The sequence below is a fragment of the Hydra vulgaris genome, chromosome 13 (assembly GCF_038396675.1).
Source record: "Hydra vulgaris chromosome 13, alternate assembly HydraT2T_AEP".
In the NCBI taxonomy this organism is placed as follows: domain Eukaryota; kingdom Metazoa; phylum Cnidaria; class Hydrozoa; order Anthoathecata; family Hydridae; genus Hydra; species Hydra vulgaris.
Genome location: NC_088932.1, coordinates 3,235,001 through 3,258,463, shown reverse-complemented (window position 1 = coordinate 3,258,463; position 23,463 = coordinate 3,235,001). Strand labels below are relative to the sequence as shown.

At 28.8% G+C, this 23,463-nt stretch overlaps 1 protein-coding gene and 1 long non-coding RNA gene across 3 annotated transcripts in view; one reads left to right on the top strand and one right to left on the bottom strand.

Annotated features, from left to right (window-relative positions):
• LOC100200135 (ribosome assembly protein METTL17, mitochondrial) overlaps positions 1-23,463 on the bottom strand; it is a 68,577-nt gene that overhangs the window by 24,607 nt on the left and 20,507 nt on the right. Inside the window, exons 6-8 of the mRNA XM_065816627.1 lie at positions 8,455-8,528; positions 8,238-8,332; positions 3,659-3,732 (exon numbers count right to left, since the gene is read on the bottom strand). Coding sequence (XP_065672699.1) covers positions 3,659-3,732; positions 8,238-8,332; positions 8,455-8,528 — 243 coding nt within the window. The remainder of the gene's footprint in view (positions 1-3,658; positions 3,733-8,237; positions 8,333-8,454; positions 8,529-23,463) is intronic.
• Positions 17,471-19,244, top strand: LOC136089396 (uncharacterized). Of its 2 annotated transcripts, XR_010643013.1 has the most exons (6): positions 17,471-17,536; positions 17,660-17,743; positions 17,928-18,101; positions 18,517-18,563; positions 18,737-18,841; positions 19,166-19,244. It is a non-coding gene; the product is annotated as an uncharacterized LOC136089396 (long non-coding RNA). The 2 variants fall into 2 exon arrangements; XR_010643012.1 differs by lacking the exon at positions 19,166-19,244 and having other exon boundaries at positions 18,737-18,874.

The following is a 23,463-nucleotide window of genomic DNA, read 5'->3' as shown; positions in this document are numbered from 1 at the left end:
TTAAATTATTCCAGGTCAGGTCAGGTTTAGGATTATCGCGATTGCCCTGCAATTGGTATCATGTAACCCAGTACTACCTGGCTTATGCCCTGCTGTCTTGTAGGGTGTGCTTTTTAGGCAAAGGCTAGGAGAAACAAATACTGAGAAATCCCCTACCTTAGTGCTCTTTGTTGAGTAAAGGCTAGAGATGGTGTCTTGATAAAAATACTTATCTTGGGCAGATGTTAACTGTATTCATCTAAAAATACCCTGCTTTGGGGCTCTTGGTTGAGTAAAGGCTAGAGATGGTGTCTCAATAAAAATACTTATCTTGGGCAGATGTTAACTGTACCCAGCTACTGTCTTGTAGGAGGCCTCTTAGGCAAAGATTTTACAGGTAAGCATAAAAATTCTGGAAACCAGCCTCAAACCTCTTCTTCATCTATTAAATGTAAATGTAAACCAGTGTTACATTGTTTCCTGTCTAGGATGAGGAATGCTGGATCTTCTTGACTCTTCTCATAGGTTTTTGCTTGTACCTCTTTGATAGTGGCTGTGCAATTCTTCCTGTTATCTCCTAATGAGGGTACAGCTTTAAAACTTAGTTTAATGATTCTGAGGCCGGCTGGTAGTAAAGTTTCCTGAACTCTGTGTTAGCTCTCAGAGAGGCTATTTTCATCAACAGCTGCAAAATATCAGAGTATTAACAGTGTCATGTTGTGCATGGATGGTGTCTCTGTTATTCTTTTATGTGCTTCTGCTTAGCACCTCTTCACTCTATCACTTTTCTATTTGTTCTTTATTGTTCTCCTTCTTCTCCAGATTGCACTCTTTTTAATGTAGTTTCCGATCAAATTGATCATGCACTCTCTCTCTTTACACCTCTGCTCACATTGTTGTTATTGTTGACTTTAATGCTCATCACACCGAATGGCTTGGCTCTAATGCCACTGACCCTGCTGGCACTAAAGCCTATAACTTCTACATTTCTCAATATCTTACTCTTACACTTTCTCAATCTCTTACACTTTGTGACTCGTTTTCTTAACAATCCTATTCATTTACCTTCACTCCTTGATTTTTATCTTGTCTTTATATCTCTGATTCTAGCTTGTGTTCAGTTTTTCCTTTTTCTCCCTTAGATGGTTTTTACCATTCAATGACCTCTTTAAATCTTTCATTTCGTATTTTCTTTTCGGACTCACCCTATCATTGCACTACTTACTACTACCCTAAAGCTGACTGGGACTCTTTTTGTGGTTTTCTATGTGACGGTCCTTGGGCTTGATGTCGTTTCTCTCTCAGCTGAAAAATGTGCCTCCTATGTAATTTCCTACATTCAAGCAGGAATGAAAGCTTTTATTTCTTCTTGTTGTTCCAAGTCAAGTCTCATTCTACCCAATGGTTTTCACCTTCATGTGCAGATGCTATATCCAATCATAATCATTTTTTTCATCTTTTTCAAACGAACAACTCTCTTGAGAACAAACGGCTATTTATTATTGCAAGAATTTGATGTAGAATGGTGTTGTCTGATGCTAAGCTCCATTATTCTCAGTTCACTAAATCTCGCATCTTATCTCAGAAGTTAGACTCTAGAGACTTTTGGAAAATCTTCAACAGCGTCATTAACAAAGGTAGGCATAAAATTCCATCTCTTATTCTTGGGACTGATCTTATTACCTCTCCCAAAGATAAGGCAGAACTATTTGAAAAGCACTTTACTTCTAATTTGACTCTTAAATCTTATGGCCATTCTCTTCCTTCCATTCCAGTTAAACAGGTTAACCCATTATTAGACATTCGAATCACTCCAGCTTGTTGCTAAAGTCAAATCTCGATTAAACTCTGATATGGCTTGTGTTTCAGACAACATTTCTGTCATAACCTTACAAAACTGTTCTTCAGAACTTTCTTCAATTCTATCAACTATTTAATAAGTGCTTGACTGAGTCATGTTTTCCTGCTTGCTGGAAAATGGCATCTATTGTTCTAACCTTCAAAAACTCCAGAGAACATTCTGACCCCTCCAATTATCATCCGATCAGTCTTCTATCTGTTATTAACAAGGTCTTTGAGTCTTTTATCAACAAATTTCACACACCCCATCTTGAATCAAATAACTTACTGTCAGACAATCAATACAGCTTTTGATCCTCTCGCTCTATGACTGACTTGCTAATTGCTGTGACTGAAAGATTTTATCGTGCATTAGATGGAGGCGGAGACTTAACTTGTTTTGTATGGTAACTGAAAAAGTTTTTGAGATTATCAAATCATTTCTTTTAACTGCTTTATTAAAGTCATTCTCGATTGATTTTTGATTGCTTAGAACAGGCAGCCAATCTTAAATCTGATATTACTACTGTAACCGATTGGGGCTCACAGTGGCTTAAAAATTTTAACTTTTTTTTTTTTTTTTTTTTTTTTGTTAACTCACCACAGACGAGGAGGCTACTTATTTGTGGTTATGACCCTCTCTCAACTCTATAACTCCGAAACTGGAACCTTGACAAACAAGGCCGCTGCGCAGAGAAACGAGTTGAGCGTGGTACTACCAGGGACGTGGTGGGGATCGAACTCGGAACCTCTCGCTTATGAAGCGAGCGCTCTACCACTACACAACTACTGCTTAAACTCCAACAAAACTCAGTTATTTACTGAATTATTTACTCAAACTCAGTTATTTACTGCAAACAACAGTACTGTTGTTTGCAGTAAATAATATCAATACTGTCGACATTACTATATTAATGAATGGCATTTCAATATTAATGAATGGCAACCCTCTCACTGAGTCCTCTTCTTTACATCTTCTTGGATTATTGCTTACTACTGACCTTTCACGGAAACCATATATACAATTGATTACTAAGTTATCATCCACTAAGGTTGCCTCTCTTTATTGTTCTTGCCCTTTTTAACTCCTGATTCCATTCTCTACTCTACAAATCTCTTATTCATCCTTGTATGGAATACTGTTTTCTTTATTGGGCTTATAATGATGCTCTTTCACTCTTGACAAGGTTCAAAAATGCATTGTAGACGTATTTGAACCCACTCCATCTGCTAAGCTTCAGCCTCTTTCCCGTCATCATAAAGTTGCATCTCTTTTTTCTTTTCTACAAATACTATCATGGTTGCTGCTCAAAAAAGTTATCTTCTTTAGTGGGAAAAACAGCAACAGGTTGAAGTTTAATGACACGCTACTTGTTTTGAAGTTTGTATATGAATTAAAGCTCCAACTGCCAAACAAAAGATGACTCATTTTTGCGAGTACATAAGATCAGATAACAAAGTTCATTTTGCGCATTTTTTCCATAGGAAAATGTGTTAGGGTAAGATTTTTTTGACTAGCTGTGCCAATTTTTAATTTAATTTCTAATCTAAAACTTAACTGCAACTATAAATAAAATTTAAATATTTTTTGAAAACTCGTCTGAAAGATTTGTTAATTAAAGTTGTTAACGAAAGTTGTTGATTCCAAGTCAATAGCAGATATAAAACTTTTTTTTTTTCATGTCGAAAACCATTTTTACTTTAATGCATCTATGGAAAATCTTATTTTAATGTTTTTATGGAAATTTTAATGTTTTTATGGAAACATTAAAAATGCTTATAAAACTATTATATATTTTATTTGTTAGAAGAAAAAAAAAAGATTTATATAATAAAATACTTTGTTTGAAAGTGGCAAAAATCTTTTGAAAAAGACATTTGGAATCTTTAAAGGATGATTCAAGTCATCAGATCCTAAAAAATAAATAAATGAAAATTAAATTTATGGATGCACAAATTTAACCTTTTGCATAACTTTTTATGTATTCAGTATAAAATCATTAATAATCCATTAATTTTAACATTAATAATCTATTAATATTAACATTAATAATCCATTAATATAAAATCAAATCAAATAACAATAATCCTACCATAATAAAATAATTCAAATAATTTAATAATCTAAACTTAATAAACTTTCTAATTTATCAAAAGTTTTCTTTCAGTCTAAAAATATTTCATCAAAAGTTCTCTCTCAGCCTAAAATTATTTCATTAGTAATTATCTTGATTAAAAATAAGATTATAGTTTAATTTTCAACTTGAATTCAAAAATAATTTTTGACTTTCTGAAAAACTTCATACTTTGATTTTACCTTGAAAAAATAATTTTTATTTACCATCTACTTTTTAATTAACTTTTTGATAACTAATTGTTTGTAAATACATTTACAATTTTGATAAATTGATTTTTTTTGTTGTTGGTTTTTGCAACAATTTAATCAAAACCAAGTATAATAAGCAAATAAAAAGTATTTAAATCCAGTTTTAGTTTTAGTTTTAACTAAACTATTTTTTTTTTAATTTTAACTTTCTTTGGTCTTAAAGTCTAAAAACTAGACCTATTTAACTTTATATTGGAACTTAAAGTGTAATGAAAACTAGCTTAAAAAAATTAGAATTTAAAGTGTAATAAAAACTTAAAAAAATTCAACAAAAGTGCAAAGTTCAATAAATCCTGACTAAGAAGTTTTCCTAATGGAAGTAGCAATCTTTGCTTCTTCAATTGTGTTAATTGTACTAATACAATGAATTACATGAAGAAAACATGAAACATCCCTGCTTTGGTTGAACGCTTTGAACGCTTCCTTCGCTTTGGTGATCTTGGTTGTACGCTAGAGCTAGTGTCTCAATAAAAATATTCATCATGGCCAGATGTTAACTGCATCTAGCTTGTAAAAGACCTACCAAGCATAGAACATTCTGACCATGAGCATGATTATGGTCATTATCAATAATGACAAATAACATTATTAATCCCATCATTGTAATCCCATCATAATAAAATAATTAAAATAATTTAATAACCTAAACTTAATAATATTTTAATTTATCAAATATTCTCTCAGCCTAAAAATATAGATTAACTACCATTTATGATAACAGATATTCCTATGGCAGCTAAGCAATCAATGACAACAACAAAGCAAGTAAATAAGCAATTAGTAATAAATGATCTATCAGCAATAAATGATCTATTCTAACAATATAACCTCTTATGTTATTTTTATTTCTACAACACCTTATATCATCATCATCGTCATTATCATCATCACCATTATCATTATAATCATCATCATCATCATCATCATCATCATCATCATCATCATCATCATCATCATCAACATCATCATCATGATAATAATCAGATGGGCCTGATTAGATACAATAAATGTAAATATTATTTGTGTAAAACTTAAACAATAGAAATTAGCTTGAATAACCTAAACTTTGACAATATAATTCAACTTAAATAATAATAACTGTACAAATGAGATGAGAGTACCTGTGCATAATTATTAAGTATTCAAAATATATAATGTACTTATTACTTTAAATAAGAAGCGTGTATTTTAAGGAACCTAACAAGCTTGAACTTAAAATTACATGCATTTTTAAATGGCAGCTGGAGTTATGAAAAACGCTCTATGACAGGGTTCCCACTATTAAAACTGAGGCTAAAAGTAAGGATTTTAAGGAGATTTAAGGAGATATTTTCCTAATATTTAAGGAGATTTGGTCACGAACAACACTTTTTTTTAAGAAAAATTAAGGAGAAAACATTAGAAACAGAATCTTATTTTTTTCAATAAATTTTAAATATAAACAGAAAAACTATTATAAATTAATATATTACTTTACATATATATAAATATATATATAATAGAAATATAGGTTTGCAAACTATCAAAGAACTATATATTTTTTTCTTTGTTAATAAGTATAATCCTTCACTTTAATAAAATTTCCTAGATAATTAAAAAATAAAAAAAATTATGGAGAGCTGTCAAATTTTATCTTTTTTTAAGGTTATTTAAGGACTTTTAAGGAGAATATGTTTTTTAAGGATATTTAAGGTTTTTAAGGAGGAGTGGGAACCAGTATGAGGAGCTCATATGTGAAACATTCCAAGTCCAAGTGAATTGATTTTGAGTAAATGGGAAAAAATTAAACTGCTCTTAGTTGCACATCAACAGAAAATGATTTTTTCTTTGTCCATTTTTATGATAAAAAATTTTCAGTTTAATATTTAAATAGATGATAAATTTCAGTATATAGAATGTGGAAATAGAATTAACTCAATATTTTTTTATTTATGTGACATAGTGCATTTGGCAGATGGGCTCCTTATATATAATCCTTATTACAATTTTAATTTTGTAAATAATATTATACTATTTTAACATATACACAAATTCAGAAAGCATGTGAAAACATATTTAGATATTTTTTAGAAAAAAAAAGTAATAATGCAATATGTATGATATTATGATTTATTTTAGGCTGAATATAATGATTTCTGTTAAAAAGTTTTAAAAAAGTTTTGTTTCCAATACATTGACAGAATATGATAATAAGTGATAACATAGATTTGATGATGAGTGATCTGATCTGAGTGATGATGAAAACTTTATACCGGAAGCTGTTATTGATAATGATTGCAATTATGATGTTTATGAATCATCTGCAACTGATTCAGCTTATGGTGAAATTAATTTTTTGTGCGAATTTGATTTAAATGAAGACTATATAGAAAGAAAACAACACCAATCAAAAAATATATCAAACCATGAGTGAAAATGGCATAAAAAACACCTTGTAAAACAAATGTTAATTTTCCAGGTCCAACTGAACATTGCATGACTCCAAATCAGTATTTCCAACATTTTTTTGATGATGTTCTATTAATCTAGTTATAGAAAAAACAAATATTTACAGTCTTCAAGAAAAAGGTGCAACAATTGGTGTCACTGATAGTGAAATAGAACAGTATATTGGAATACTGTGTACAATGGATATTATAAAACTTACCAGGCAAAGTATGTATTGGTCTCATAACACTCACATACTTATAACTCACATACTTATAGTTATACTTATAACTGCAGATATAAAAAGATTTGAAAAATATGCATTTTTGTGATAATAGCATTGAAAAATATATTTTTTACAGAAAAATCATCCAGACTATAATAAGAATATAAAATATAGCCATAAGACATTTTATTTCCAAAACAATTGCGATTCGGATGCTGTTTTACTTTTAGCAACTTTCCTCTATTTATATGGTTTAGCATTTACAAAGAGTAAAAATGATAATCAGATGGATGTGTGCTGCTAACAACATGTCACAAAGATCAACATCACCCATATTTTTGTTTTACTCTTTAATTATTTTTGGGCAATCAATAAATATAATTATTCTAATTTGGCCTTATTAGTCGAAAAACAAGTTGGGGCCATCCTTGGCCCCAAATTGTTTTTCATTTATATTAATGATCTTCCTGACAATCTTACATCTAAATTGGCTCTATTTGAAATTAAGAAGTCATCACTTTTTGTTTGTTTAGGACAGGCAACCAATCTTGAACATGATCTTATGCTTGGAAACTACAGTGGCTTCTGAATTTTAACCACAACAAAACTCAGTTGTTTGCTGCAAATAACTATTGTAAACAAAACTCAGTTGTTTGCTGAAACAAAAATCAGTTGTTTACTGAAACAAAAATCAGTTGTTTACTGAAACAAACAAACAAAACTCATTTATTTACTGAAACAAAAAACCAAAAAACAGCTGTTTACTGAAACTATTATTGCAATATTGTTAATAATATGAATATATTGCAATATAATAATAAAAATTTTAAGAAAAAAAATTGGGGGGGAGGGGCAACCCTCTTACTGAACCCTCTCTTTCATCTCTTCTCAGATTATAATTCACAACTTACCCTTCATGGAAATTAAATATACAATCCACTGCTAAGTTAGTTCCACCTAAGGTTGCCTCACTTTTTTTCCTTACTTCTAATTGCATTCTCTACCTCTCTTATTCATCCCTGTATGGAATTGGGCATCTATTGATGCGCTTTTTCTTTTAAACAACATCCAACAATGAATTATAAATGCAATATTTTGGTAAAATAAGCTACCATCACTTGTTCCGCCAACTAAAAAGAAAAATTCTTTTCCAGTCCTTTTATCCTTTAAAAACCTTTATCTTTTTTTTTTTGTGAATACGCATGTACAATAGCTGCCTGTAGATGGATTTTATTTATTATCAATAATCTTTTTTTTATCATTATTATTTTAATTTTTTTTTGCTACTATGCTAGTCTTTACTGTATATGTCAACAGTTTTTAGTTAACAATAAATTAACAGTAACAAGGAAACTGAAATAAAAAATATTTTCAACTTACCTCGTAATAAAAATTCTGCAGCTTCTATCATCTTTTCAGATGCATCGACACATTGGTACTCTTTTATCTCATTTCTCCATAATTCGTTTGCAGTCCTAAAAACAATATACTTTTTAATTCATTTGCAGCCCTAAAAAAAATATTCTTATAAATAAGACCTTTAATATTGTAATTAAACATAATAATTTTTTTTGGTGAATAAAGCCTAAAAAAATACCAAACAGTCATGCCAGATCCTGAGCCAAAATCTAAAAGTGTTTTTGGTTTGTATTCTGGTACTCGTTTTTTAATCTAAAAAATAATGATTTAAAATTAAAGTAAATTAAATGCAGAAATTATATTAGGAACATTAACTAAATAAAAACTTACAAAAAAAAATCAATAAAAGTTTTCCTAAATTTTTATTTCCCTTTCATTTTTTTTCTAATAAAGTAATTTTAAAAACAGTTGCCTATAAATTTGTACTAACAGCTTCATTAATAAAATGGCTAAAATAACAAAATGGCTACCTATGATTTAAAAACGGCTACCCCTAATCTAAAGTCAACTTGTGACATTTAATAAAAAATTTAATAACAAATTTAAAACTATTAGCATCTATTAAACAGACTATTGACAATTAGTTATAAGTTTGTATATAAATTCTATTCAAAATTTGTGACCTTGTCTATTTATTTTTTTTGTGTTAAACATGACTGTTTTGTTACCTTTTGGAAGACTTTGATAACAATTTTATCGGAATCAGAATTTGCTTTATTTTATGTTCTTGTAGATAATAAAAACAGATGATTTTAATTAATGAGTTTATCTTTATAGTATGTTTCAACGTGGAGAGTTCTAAAATGCATAGTCTATTTTCATAAGGTAGATGCTTTTTACTATGAGCTATCTTTAGTGGTGCATCTCTAGACTCTTTCTAAAGTATTTATATCTTTAATTGTATATTGGTTTCAATTTGAAGCAGAGAATTCGAGATAAGGATGGACATACATGCGTTATGTAAAGCTTTTTCCATAATGCTATATAGGGCAAAACAAATCCTTTTAAGCATGCCAAGCGTCTTGTTGGCCTTAGAGATAGCAGTGCATACCTGGGCATTTTGTTTGAGGTCGTTGCTAACTATGATTCCTAAATCAAGTTCAGATGAGGTTGGTTCCAAATTAAGTCGGGTCAATTTATCAGGGTCTAGCATTGTATGAATAGTGCTTTTTATACAGGTGACCAATGCGAACTTTGCATTTAGAGATGTTTAGCCTCAAATGCCATACTCTTGTCCACTCAGTTATAGATCAATGTCATTTTGAAGCACTGTACATCATTCTGTTTTTCACCAAGACAAATTGGGGCAAGCAAATTTGTGTCATCTGCAAATATTTTACTTAATTCTAACTGCCAGGTTATTTATAAAGATCATAAATAGCACTAGTCCTAATACTGACCCTTGAGAAATACCACTAGAAACTGGGATCCAGTTTGATACCGTTTTACCCACTCTTTGTTTACAGTCGCTAAGAAAGGATTTCACCCATTTCAGAATTAAACTATTAATCTCATACCCTTTTAGTTTCAGGATTAGACTCATATGGTAAACCTTGTCAATAGCCTGGGCAAAGTCAAGGAAGAGCAAGTCTACAGACAATTGATTAACTGATGCTTTTGCTAAATAGTCCATAGTTTAAAAGTAGTTTGTAGAGCATGACTTATGGGGAACAAAATCATGCTATTCATGTGTGATAAAATTGCTGTCAACTAGGTGCGCTAGGATGGCTTGCCTAACTATATTTTTCAGTAGTTTGCACGTAACAGAGGTAAGACTGATAGGTAGATAATAGCCTGAGGTTGCTGGTCAAGCTTTTTTTGAATATAGGAGTAATGTTTGCTACTTTCCATGCAGTAGGAACCTTACCTTGGTCAAGTGATTGTTGAAACAGTATGGCTAAAGGTTTTTCCCATTCGGATTTACAGTTGTGTAAAACTAGTGGATGGATATTATCAGATCCCTGCATTTTATTTGGATTCACTTCTCTAATAAGTTGCTCAACTTAATTAGAATTGATGCTAATATTGCTAATTTTATTGTTAGCTTTGCTAAAAGATTTGCTGAGTACCAGACTAGATGTTGAATTGAAGACGCTTTCGAACTGTTTGTTGAGAATGTTGTTGTTTGTCGGTCGTTATTAGACCAGATATCTATTTAGTAAGGCACTAATACCAACTTAACTCTTGCTTTTGCTATTGATATACGTGAACAGCCATTTAGGATTTTTTTAATCATAAGGTTGAGTTCAAATTTTTTTGGTGTTTTCTTCAAACTATTTTTTACTTGGTTTTACTGCGCTTTTAAGTTGTTAGACTTCCATTTATTTGCCTTATTTAGATTAGAAAGTGACCGAGGCCCCAGCACCATCCCCAGGTAAAAATGAGACTTTTTGCAAATCAGGCCCTGGCTTAAAGCTAAATGAAATAAAGAGGAGTATAGGCCTTCAAGAATATCTTTAATACTGCAGTTAGAAAGAAATAATTTATTAATCTCAAAAACTTTATATAAGGAAACTAATAACAGAGCGAAGACTAATCGTAGAATAGTTGGATTGGTCAAAGTGTTTTCTAGAGTTTTGAAAAATTGGAACCAATTATTTAGCACTTTTTAAAAATTTAGCAAAAATTGAAGAGAGTTCTGGAGAACACTTTTTAAGACTATGATGGAAATTTTTTCTGGAGCACAAACTGTAGAAGTGTTTAATTGAGAATTAACTTTAACATTGGAAGTCAGAGTGATTTTGATGTTTACTGTTGAAGATTTACCAAAAGTCTCTAGAGCATAACTGAGATAAAATGCAAGAATTAGTAAACTGAGAATAACAGAGCTTAATATCAGACAGGACCTTTTTACATTGGCTTTTTGGAACAATAAAAAGGCATTTGTTCTTCAGAGAAACAATATTCTTTCATATTTATATAAACTTTAGTATTTAAATGGTGTAGTATTTGCCAAAAGAGAAGAGGATTAGATGGATGTGTGTTGTGACTCTAGCAAGACAAGATAAGGAGGCATAATCTTAGACAGATTAGAAAAAACATTATATCGAACAATGTTTGTTAGAGAAGATTAAAGTGAGGTATCAGCATGTAGAAAGGTTGCAGCTCCAGCAGAAAACGGTTCTGGTAACGGGTGAGGAGAAATTAATTACACAAAAGTTAACTTAGTTTTGCTTGAAATCCATAATATTATATTTTAGCACTCGAATCTAATTTGTATTTTTAAATATTCTAGTTTTATTAAAAAAAAATTATTCAAAAAAATGTTAAACGGTAAAGAAAGAGCAGTTCTTCAAAATAATGTCAAAAATTATTTTGTAAAAAATCCAAATGCTACCATAACATGGTTAGCAGCTGAAGCTGCTAACCATTTTATTAAAGAAGGAATCTGTCTCAAAACAGCATATAATTTATATCAATCGACACCTTACAGGACAGTGTTTAAAAGTTACAAAAAATTCTAGACGCCCATCATCGTGGACTCGAGAAAAAAAAGCAAAACTTTAAATTCAACGCCAATCAAAAGACAATTTGTACACAATTGGCCAAAATGAGCATTAAGTACCGTAAATGTGAAAAAACACCCAAATACAATGATGGACAGCGTCTAAGCACACAAAAAAGAAGCCCTAAATCACACATAAAGCACAAAAAAGAAACTCGTAAATCACCTCTATAAAGAATACTATTTTAATTTTAGACAACGAAAAATACTTTTGTCTTTGGCGGCGATGAAATGCCTGGAAACGCCGGTAATTACCCCAAAGCCCTGCCAATGGAAGACTTTTGAGGAGTATTGACTCAGAATGTGTATGAGGGTGGATGGGAGGTCAAAAAGTTTACAACAATTGATTAGACGTATTTGAAAAAAATTGATGCAACATTTTTACAATCACTTATAAAGGGTATCAAGAGAAAATTGAGTTTAATAGCTAACAAGGGAGTGCTATCGGTTTATAAAAAATAATTTTGTTAAAATAAATATTGTATTAACTTAAAAAAAATATTAAAATAATTTTGCTTTTATTTCTTTAAAAATACAAGGCTTTGATTTTTGTGTAACTAATTTCTCCTCACCCGTTAGAAGTAAGAAAACTTGAAGAGAGCGCCTTACATATTGTATGAATAAAGTTTAGTTTTTAAGGAAAGAAAATGCTCTAGATTGTTTATATTAGAGAAACAGCATAAAAGAAGAAGGCTAAAGCCTTCCTCTTTTATGCTGTTTCTTAATATGATGATGATGATGATGATGATGATGATGATGATGATGATGATGATGATGATGATGATGATGATGATGATGATGATGATGATGATGATAATGATGATGATGATGATGATGATGATGATGGCCTTATAAGCCCTTAATATGATGATGATGATGATGATGATGATGATGATGATGATGATGATGATGATGATGATGATGATGATGATGATGATGATGATGATGATGATGATGATGATGATGATGATGATGACGACGATGATGATGGTGATGATGATGATAATGATTATAATGATGATGATGATAATCATGATCATGATGGTAATGATGATCATAATGTTGTTTACATATGCACATACATACAATATATATCATGAATTTTGAATTAAAAAAAACTTTAGGATGTATCAATGTTTATGCAGCCCCGGTCACAAACCCGGCCCCGCTATATTTTATCAAACCTGGCCCCTGCCCTGGTCAAATATTAACCCTAGTCGCTTACTAGATTAGATGCCATAGATGTGATTTTAATCTAGATAGTTGCATAGCCTCTTTGCATATCCATATTTTGGGTTAAATGTTGTCTTATGATTAGATTTGACACCTAGTTTATTATAAATAGATTAACACCTAGTTTATTATAAATAGAAACAAAGGTATCATAAGCATTATTTATATTCTTGTTGGCTAGTAATGATATCCAATCAATATTTGATAGTTTAGCAGACATAGCAGTGAAGTCACCTTTTCTATAGTTAAAGTTTGAGCTGGTGAATTTATTTGCCAAATTGGTAGGAATATCATAACTCCTCTTATTTAGGGATAGTTAAAATCGTCAACTACTAGTAGGTCACAAAATTGTTTAGTTTGGACAGCATTTGCAGCTAATTTCCTGTTGTTATTGATTTCAAAATCTTTTGAAAAGGTTCTTGTTTTGGTGGTTAACAGAAGGAGGAGGCCAATTGATTGCACTAAATCAGAAAGAATAGTTATTTACAGTGAGTGAAACCTAGAGTTGTTCAAATGTTACAAGTGACAGTCTGGGCCTTGTCTCAGATTGATTTGATACGCTATAAAGTTATTTAGAATATGTACTGCAGCATCCCTGTAGCCGTCAGCTCAATCTTTCCGGAGGAGGTAGTAGTCTGATAGAAGTGGTGCTGATGTTTCTGAGAACCAAGTTTCAGTTATAAAATTTACATGAATGGTGTTGGAGTAAATGAGTGCAGATAGTTACACTAGTTTACCTGAACTCAGGAATGTGGCATTTGTATAGTAACAGTTTAATATAGAACTTTTCCTCTGTTAATCAATACACTATTAGTGTCACTTGTTGTCCTAGGGGTTGTTGTCAATGGTGTTATTATAGTACTACCTTTGGCAGAACTAAATTGTACACTATTGTTGCTTATAGTTTTCTGAGAGGTTGCTGTCAATGGGGCTGCTGAAGTAGAGTTTTTGGCAGAACTGATCGATCTAGTTGTTGGTGTAGAAAAAGATTTTTTCAGAGGACTTCTTGTTCCAGGTTCAATTTTTTGTTCAAGTTCTTTGATTTGATTTTTCAAAGTTTTATTTTTATCACTTTAGAGTTTGAATGATTTGGTGAAACATTTGAACCATTCATGATGTTTCTTGGACATGTCTGAATGATGACCTGACTCATAGCCTTCTTGTATGATTGCATCAAGTAATGTCAAGTCCAATTACTTTTTTATTTAAGGAGTGTTACCACCCTGAATAACAGTGGATTACCTCCTTTTTCTCTTCTATACTATTAACCTTATTAACACAAATACTATGAGAAGTTTAGATGTATTTTTTCTGATATATATATATATATATATATATATATATATATATATATATATATATATATATATATATATATATATATATATATATATATATATATATATATATATATATATATATATATATATATATATATATATATATATACTGACCTCTATTTCTATACGTATTCAGCTCTTTATCTATCCTTTATTGACTTCAATTTCTATACTTATTATTTCAATGTTTTTTTCATTAATCGATAAAAAAAAAAATCATTCAAATATTGCTCTTAGAACAAAAAAAATTAATAGGCACTTTTTTTTTGCATACTTGGAACTTATTAGAACTCTTAACTGCTTATTTATTTCGAAGGAAAAAGATATTTTCTACCTTAGATACCTACTAGATTATGTCAAATAAGTAAACTCTATTAGAATTTTTTTAATACCTGTGCTTGGATAATAAAATATATAATTTTTTTGTTCTTGCTGATTTTTCAAAATTGCAATAACATAAATAAAAAAATTCAAAACAAAAAATTTAAGTAAACATTTAATTGTTAGAAAAATTTTGAAAGTTTCTATATATTATATATAACAGATACTTAAATATCCATCGACTCAACTTACCTACACATCAGTCCTAATGGCATTTACACTTACAGATATTTGTACATAATGTTACATAAATGAATTTTTTACATTTGAATATTACATAGTGCTTTTTGCATTTGTATATTACATTTATATTATTAGTAAAAAAATACTTAATATAAATTTATTTGTAATTTTATTTGTAAATTTATAATGTAATTTTTATACAAGCATTTTGTTTTTCTATATGATATATGTTTTCAGTAGCCTAGTGATTTGGTACGCTGTTCTTTGTACCAACATTCTGACAATTTAGTGGGTTAGAAGATTCTGTGTTTATCCTATTGCTATACTATTGCATTCGCAATGCTTATATTCTAATTTTTTTATTTTTCCTCTCTTACTTTTTTCTTTATTTTGCTTAGGCTTGACAGCTCTAGTCCTTTGATGCATATTTTTGTATTTTTTAAAATGGTTATGATGATGATGATGATGATGATGATGATGATGATGATGATGATGATGATGATGATGATGATGATGATGATGATGATGATGATGATGATGATCATATGGATATTCGGTATAGCAACGCAAAATTTGCATTACCGAACATTTTTGTTCGCTAATGCAACCTGACGCGGCCTATGTTCGTTTTTGTAACAATTTTGTTCGTTATTGCAACTTGTTGTTCGTTATTGCAACTCCGGGAACGTACGTTAGAGCCTTATAAGTTTTTTGTTTTTTAAGAATTTATTTGATCGTAATCCGGCAATAAATTTGTTGAATCGCCATTAAATACTAAATAAAATATTATATACATACATAAAATATTTTATACATAAATATATATATATATATATATATATATATATATATATATATATATATATATATATATATATATATATATATATATATATATATATATATATATATTTAAAAAATTTTAAAATATATTCTACAAGTAGAGTGCTCAATGTTCTTAAAAGAACAGAACAATTATAAATTAGTAGAAAATCACTTAAAAATTTATCTCATTTAACAGTGTTTCATAAATGAAGATTCATCATAAAATCATCATTTCTGATGAGTCTTTATTGATGATACACAGTGGTTAATTTTATAATCACTTAACAAAAATTTATCAATGAGATAAATTTTTGTTAAGTGATTTTCTACTAATTTATAATTGCTCTGTTCTTTTAAGAACATTGAGCACTCTACTTATACTCTAAATATAAAGTTGTTGTTTTTCACTTATTCTGTTTTCTGTTTAAAACAAAACAAAAATTCAAACTTGTCTAATAATTCTTTCAAGGTAGTTCAAGTGATATCGAAGATTTGGATACATTTGTTACAGCAGGTATACGATTTATTCATATTTGTATATAATTTTTGATACACGTATTTGTGTATATTATATGTTATAAATTATATATATGTTAAAAATTATATATATTTTATAAATTTTGATACACATATTTGTATACAATTTTTGACGTGTAAATATATAAGAAATAAAAGTGTTGTTCAATAAATATAGTCTTAATAAGGCGTTAAGCTTGAAGTCATAAAATTAGCAGTCAAAATAAAGCCAAAAAGTAAAGATTTTACTAAATGATGACTTAATAATAGATTTTTTATTTTTGGATCAGAATTTTTATGTTCAATAGATTCACAGGTGTAAGGTTGCAATACAATCTAATAACTTGCATGAAATTCTTTTTAAATTTCAAGTCTAGATTTGAGAGAAAGATCCCCGATACAGTCTACCTTATTTTGTGGTAATATTTTTTTTATAACTGTTTGTAATAAAATAAGGATATAATTAAATGTTTATAGGATTGAATCTGTTTACAAAGAAATGTATGATTGAAATAGCACTTCTCAGTTGCTATAATCTATTTATTCTGGTCAAGTAAGTATCTTACTTAAATTTATAATTCACAGATACATTTTTATATAATATACTATTGAGTTGGGATAGCTCAGTTGTATAGTGTACTGCTATTATTGTGATGGATAGCCTGTCGCAGCAGGATTGCAGATTCAAATCCCACCTTTGCCAGTTACTATTTAATTATGAAGGGAGTTTGTTTTGAACAAATTTGAAGGTCCCTAGAGTTCAATAAATACTGTGTTCTTAAAAATATATTTTAGCATTTGTTTATTTATTGGGAGTTGTTTAAACATCAGTTTGGAAACAAAATGACGTGTAATATTTTAATATAAATAAAATCTTTTGCAATATTTTGTTTTTGAGTATTCAATTTTCAATACTTGAAGTCAAATAGTTTTTTTTTTAAATCGACTTTTTGTCAAAGTAGATAAAACTTACTAAATGCTAAATCTTTAAATAGTATTTTTGTATTTGATGTTCAGTTATACAGTTACAGACATAACTGGTTTATTGTTGATGGATAAGATAAAAGTTTGTATTACATAAAAATATAGGAATTTACACTCTATTATTCCATTTGCTTTATTTTTATTTTTATTTTTTCTTGATTACTTAACATGTTTTTGCATTTCCGTTTATTTATTCAGAAAATTTTTGTTACAGAGATCTCCTTAGTCTAATGACAGAAGATCAATTGCATGATCTTTTTAAAGCTTTTGTTTTAGCTTTTAATAGTTTGAAGGTAATCATAATCTAAAATATTATTCATATATTTATTTCTAATTATTTCATCTTAAAATCATCTATTTGGATAATATTCAACTTTCCAGTATTATTTTTGTTTTTTAAGTAATGATCTTTTTAGGAGAGTGACTATGTATTTAAAATTCTAGTGCCTGAATCTATTGTATTTATATTTGCTAAAGCTAGTAATGTGTCAAGAATAAAGGTAATCTAAAAGCTTTTGTTTTTCAATTTTTTATTCTAGTAATTAATTACTTAAATTATTAAATATGACTTATTTATATAATTAAATATTACTAATTTGTATAATTATATAAGGGATTTTTTTAAATAACTTTTATTAATATCATAACTATTTTTAATAATATTTTTGCACATTCTCGATTTAGGCTGAAGTAGCTCTCTGTACTTTTATTTCTGAAAGGCAATACAAACTTTTATATTTTTATTTTATTTTTCTTTCAACTAATTTACCATTATTAGTTATTACTACACATTTATTTATTTTTTTTTAAGAGATAAAAAGCGTTTCTGTAGCTCACCAGAATCAACTTGTAAAACTGGTAAGACTGTAAGACTGGTATTCAATCAATATATATATTTTATTTAATGTTTATAGCAACAAGGTATAGAAATAAGTTATTTTTTATTATTATAAAACACCCAACCCTTAAAAATAAAAAAAACTGAAGTTGGCAAAAAATTGCAGACCTTGATATGTTTTAGGTCATCATCAGGTCAGCAAAAACATTTATTGACAAGTTCCATCATAAAAAGTAGAAACCTAAACCATTCGGAAATATTTGGCAACCTCAAACGCTAAGTTCGGCAGTTAGGTTTGCATTGCCAAATGCCAACCCTAATTCCAAGGGCTGTAAAGCAATACTTTCAAAATTTAAAAAAATGTAAAAGAATTGAAATATATTTAGCTTTAATGTAATAAGAATAACGTTTTTATATTTTTTTTTTATCTTTTAGATGTAGATTTTTCAGTATCAATTTATTCAGAAAATCAATTATTAAATGTGAGAATTTTAAAGTCAAATTTATTAAAGAATTCAATAAAATAGTTTTAGATATTAAATAATAAATTATAAAATGTGTGTTCTTTAAATTTGAAAAATAAATGTTTATTTTATATATATATATATATATATATATATATTTTTTTTTTTTTTTTTTTTTTTTTTTTTTTCAGAAATCCTTTAAAGATATTGGCAAATCAAATTCATCTATAAGTACTAAGGGTTTAAAAACAGATCCGACTATAATCATTGATGTACCACTTGGATGTTCAGCAAGTGTGAGTTGGGTGTTTATATATATATATATATATATATATATATATATATATATATATATATATATATATATATATATATATGTGTGTATATATATATATATGTGTATATATATATATATACATACATATATACATATATATATATATATATATATATATATATATATATATATATATATATATATATATATATATATATATATATATATATACATACATATATATATATATATATATATATATATATATATATATATATATATATATATATATACACTAATTTTTTATATTTTATTTATATTTTCAATATCGAAACTAATGTAGAAGATTGAAAAAGCTAAACTGACTTAGCCGATAGGATTAGTGGCAGAAATGGTTACGTTAACGTTCTTGATGTTTGCAGAACATGTTGTATTCAATTTATTTTAATTTTAGAAATACATTATTATTAATAAAACCTATAAATTATTAAATTTCGTTTTTATAATTGAAATAAAACTTGATATTTGAATTTCTGATAAAATATTTCGACATGGTTACATCATAGAAATATAGCTTACAATATACTATTGGAAAAAAAATAAAAAATACTGAAACCTTTAGAAAATAATAAAATAATCAAACAAATAAATACTGAAACATTTAGAGAAATTAAATTTGGGCTCCTCATATTAGGTACAACATATTTTCCTTAAGTTGGTGAAAATGAATGTAAAATATAATTTTTGTTTTTTTTTGTTTTTGTGTTATTCACTTCCTCAAGGCCATGAAGGCCACTACAGATGAGGAGGCTACTCAATAGTGGTTATAACCCTCTCTCAACTCTATAACTCCGAAACACGAACCTCGACGAACAAGGCCGCTGCGCGCAGAAACAAGTTGAGCGCGGTACTACCAGGGACGTCTCGCTTCTGAAGCGAGCACTTTACCACTACACCACTACCGCATACATTAACTACAGTTGATACATTAACTACAAAAAGTGCTTCAATATAAATACAAAGTAAAATGCGAAATTGAATTGCGGACCATTATTCTAAAGGTATTTCATGTTGCAACAGCTTTTTAGTCATGTTTATTGTTTTTATCAATAAACAGGAACTATAAACATGACTACGCTGCTCCAACCAAAACCCTCAGTCGATGTATTTACATTTACCTGCATGCTCTCTCTAATAGTCAGTAAATGCATTTACACTTAATAACATACATTACTAATATATTCATATTAATTTAATTTAAATTAATAAAATAATCATGGTCCTTAAAATATGATATTTTGGTTTGCACAAAAGTTCGCATTTCACTAGTGTGTACTTTGCATTTTGCCGATTTCCTTATATTCAACAAATATTAAAGAGATAAATGGAAGCACTTGCACCCTTGATCCGTAAGCACCTTTGATCCTAAAACGTTATCTCCATTCCTGCAAAACCTTTTAAAGAGGGCTGATAGCCAGCGTCGAATAATTATTTTACAAGGGAAACCTTACTTGCCTAAGTTGCAAATAGAACTTTATTATTATTAATGATTTAGATAATACTAAAATTAGTATTATGTTATTCTATTTGTCATTATAGAAATTGTGTTTCTGAATTTTCAAATAAAAATAAAATGCAAATCCTGGAAATGATTATTTTTTAAAAAGATAATATTTTTCAGTTTCTTGATTTTAATTTGGGGCGGGATTTATCATTCACTAACAAAGGCAGAGGCTGATCTTGCCTTTTTTTTATGTTTGAAATAACTTTTAGACATGGTGTAAACTCCAAACACTTTTATGGTTATACTTACATTAAATAACGATGCTTTGCAAATACTAAAATAAAAATAAATATTATACCCAAATAAATTTAGCCCGCCTACCCCATTTGTGAAGGCCCATTAGTTACCAAAATATTTACCCCATTAGTTTGCAAAATATTTTTTATACTATTCTAAACTAATTTCAAATTTAACAATTAGTTTGAAATTTCATGAAATAATCTTTTAGCGTTCAAAAATTATAGCTAGATAAATATTGTAACCCTCTCAAATTGAGGGGGATTCAAACTTTTTATGGACATAATTTTTAAACGCTAAGAGATTATTGCATATAATTTAAAATTGATTGATGAATATGTTTTTAGTTAACAATAGAAAAAAAATATTATGGTAATTTGTTACCTTCACATTTGAGGTCAGGGAAGGGGTGTTTTTTGAGGCATTTTTTTTATCGGGCTCTAATAGTAATAAAAGGTGCTGTAACGACTATTGTCGCGGAGCATAAAATTTAAAATTTATACTTTAACAGCCGTTAACAAATGTTTATCTAGTCTACCTTTTAAATAATTTACTGTCATTGCAGAAACCACTTTTTCAGGTAAAGCATTCCAATGAGGTATCACTCTGTTCGTAAAAAAATTGTGTCTAATGGTTGTTTTTGCAAATTCTCTTTCAAATTTCATTGAATGACCTCTTAGACTTTGGGAAGAAGCTTTATAAAGCTCGTTATACCACAATATCTTATCAATACCAGTTGTTATTTTGAAAAACTCAATAAGATCATCTCTTGTACGTCTTGTTTCCAGAGTTGTGAGACAATTTTTCAGTATAACTTAGATGTTTTAGTTCAGGTGCTACCTTTGTTTCTCGTCTTTGAATTTTCCTAGGTCATTGATATCGTTTTTATTACCTGGACTCCACACTGGAACTGCGAATTCCAGGTGTGGTCTAACCAGCGATGTGCATAATTGCCCTACCAATTCAGTGTTAAGATAAGTAAAGCTTTTTCTTATTAAACATAAGATTCTTTGTGCTTTACTTGTAGCTGCTTGAACCTGATGATTCCATTTCTTATTGGATGAAACTATTACACCTAAGTCTAATTATTATGTTGTCATTTTTAAAATAAAACTTTGATTGTCGTGTTTCATAGTGTAATTATAGTTAATATTTTTTCTTCCAATGTGCATAACACCGCATTTGCTTATGTTAAAATCCAATAACCATACATTTGACCATTGAGTTAACAAATCAATGTCATTTTGCATATTAATTAGATCATTATGTTCTTTTATAACAGATATGATTTTTGTATCATCAGCGTATAGTTTTGTAATTGAAGAGATACATTGGGGAAAATCATTGATATGTAAGAGAAAGAGAAGAGGACCCAATACAGAACCCTGTGGCACACCGCTATAAATCTCTCACCAATCTGATACAGCTTCACTCATTACCACTCTTTGTTTTCTGTTTTTTTTAAAAAAATCAATCCAATTTAAAATATTGCCTTTTATTCCATAGTTAGAAATTTTATATATAAGTCAATGGTGGGGCACCTTATCGAACGTCTTTGCAAAATCTAGGAATAATATATCAACTGGATAATCATCTTCAATTTCAGTTGTAATAACATCGAAAGTTTCTAAAAGGTTTGTTAGGCATCCTTTATTTTGTACAAATCCATGTTGTTGAGGCTTTAACAGCTTGTTTTCTGTTATATAAATTATCAGCTTTTTTCTAATTATTTTCTCTATTATCTTACATTGTATCGATATTAAAGAGATAGGTCTGTCGTTGAGTGGATCTTCCTTGTCTCCTTTTTTAAAAAGTGGTGTAATGTTTGCAGATTTTCTAAATTCTGGCATCTCTCCTGAATGAATCGATTTCTTGAGTATTAATGACAAAGGTTTGGTTAATCCTTCTGCACAATGCTTTAGCACATAGGCACTGATGCTATCACAACCAAGTGACTTGTTTTCATTAAGTTCTAATAAATAATTATGTACAATATCTTCTTTTACTTCTTGGTCCCAGTCACATTCAAATAATTGCATTGTTTTATTGATGAAATGTGGTAGATCTTAATTTTCTTTGGCAAATACTGATTGGAAACTACAATTTAGTAGATTAGCAATGACTTTTTTTTATCAGTTATTATTTTATTGTCACTAGTTTTAAGTGCTATTAGTTTTGTATGTGTTTGATTTTTTCATTGTGCATATGCATAGAAGAGTTTTGGGTTATGTTTTACATCTTTTGCTAAGTTTATTTCATGATCAAGAGTAGATTTTTTAATTTGCTTTTTAATCATTTTATTAACTAGTTTGTATTCATTATTTAGGTTTGTATTTTTGAAGTTTGTAGCACGCACTCTGCACCATAGATTACGTTTTTTTCTAATTAGATTCTTAATTTTTATGTTGATGCATGGATTTTGGATAGAACTAGTGGGTTTAAAGTGGTGAGGAATATATTGTTTGCAAGCTTTTTCATAAACTTTTAAAAAGTATTCATAACATTGGTTTGTATTTATTTTATCAAATATTTCATCCCAATTCACTTTATAAAACATGATATTCATTTCTTGGTATTTTCCTTTTCGAAAAATAAATCTCTTATTGTTGAACTTTTTCTCACATGAATTGAGTATGTTAGTTTTCCATTTTAAAAAGTAATGTCTTTTAGTAATTTGACCAGCGCAATTTTATTACATAGTAATTTAATCATCGCAATTTTTTGCAAAGCATCTTTAATTGACGTAAGTATAAACAAATAAATGTTTGGAGTTCCATGTATGGAAGTTATCTCTCCAACAAAAAAAACGCTGGTTCAGCCCTTGCAGCAAGGGAGGGTCT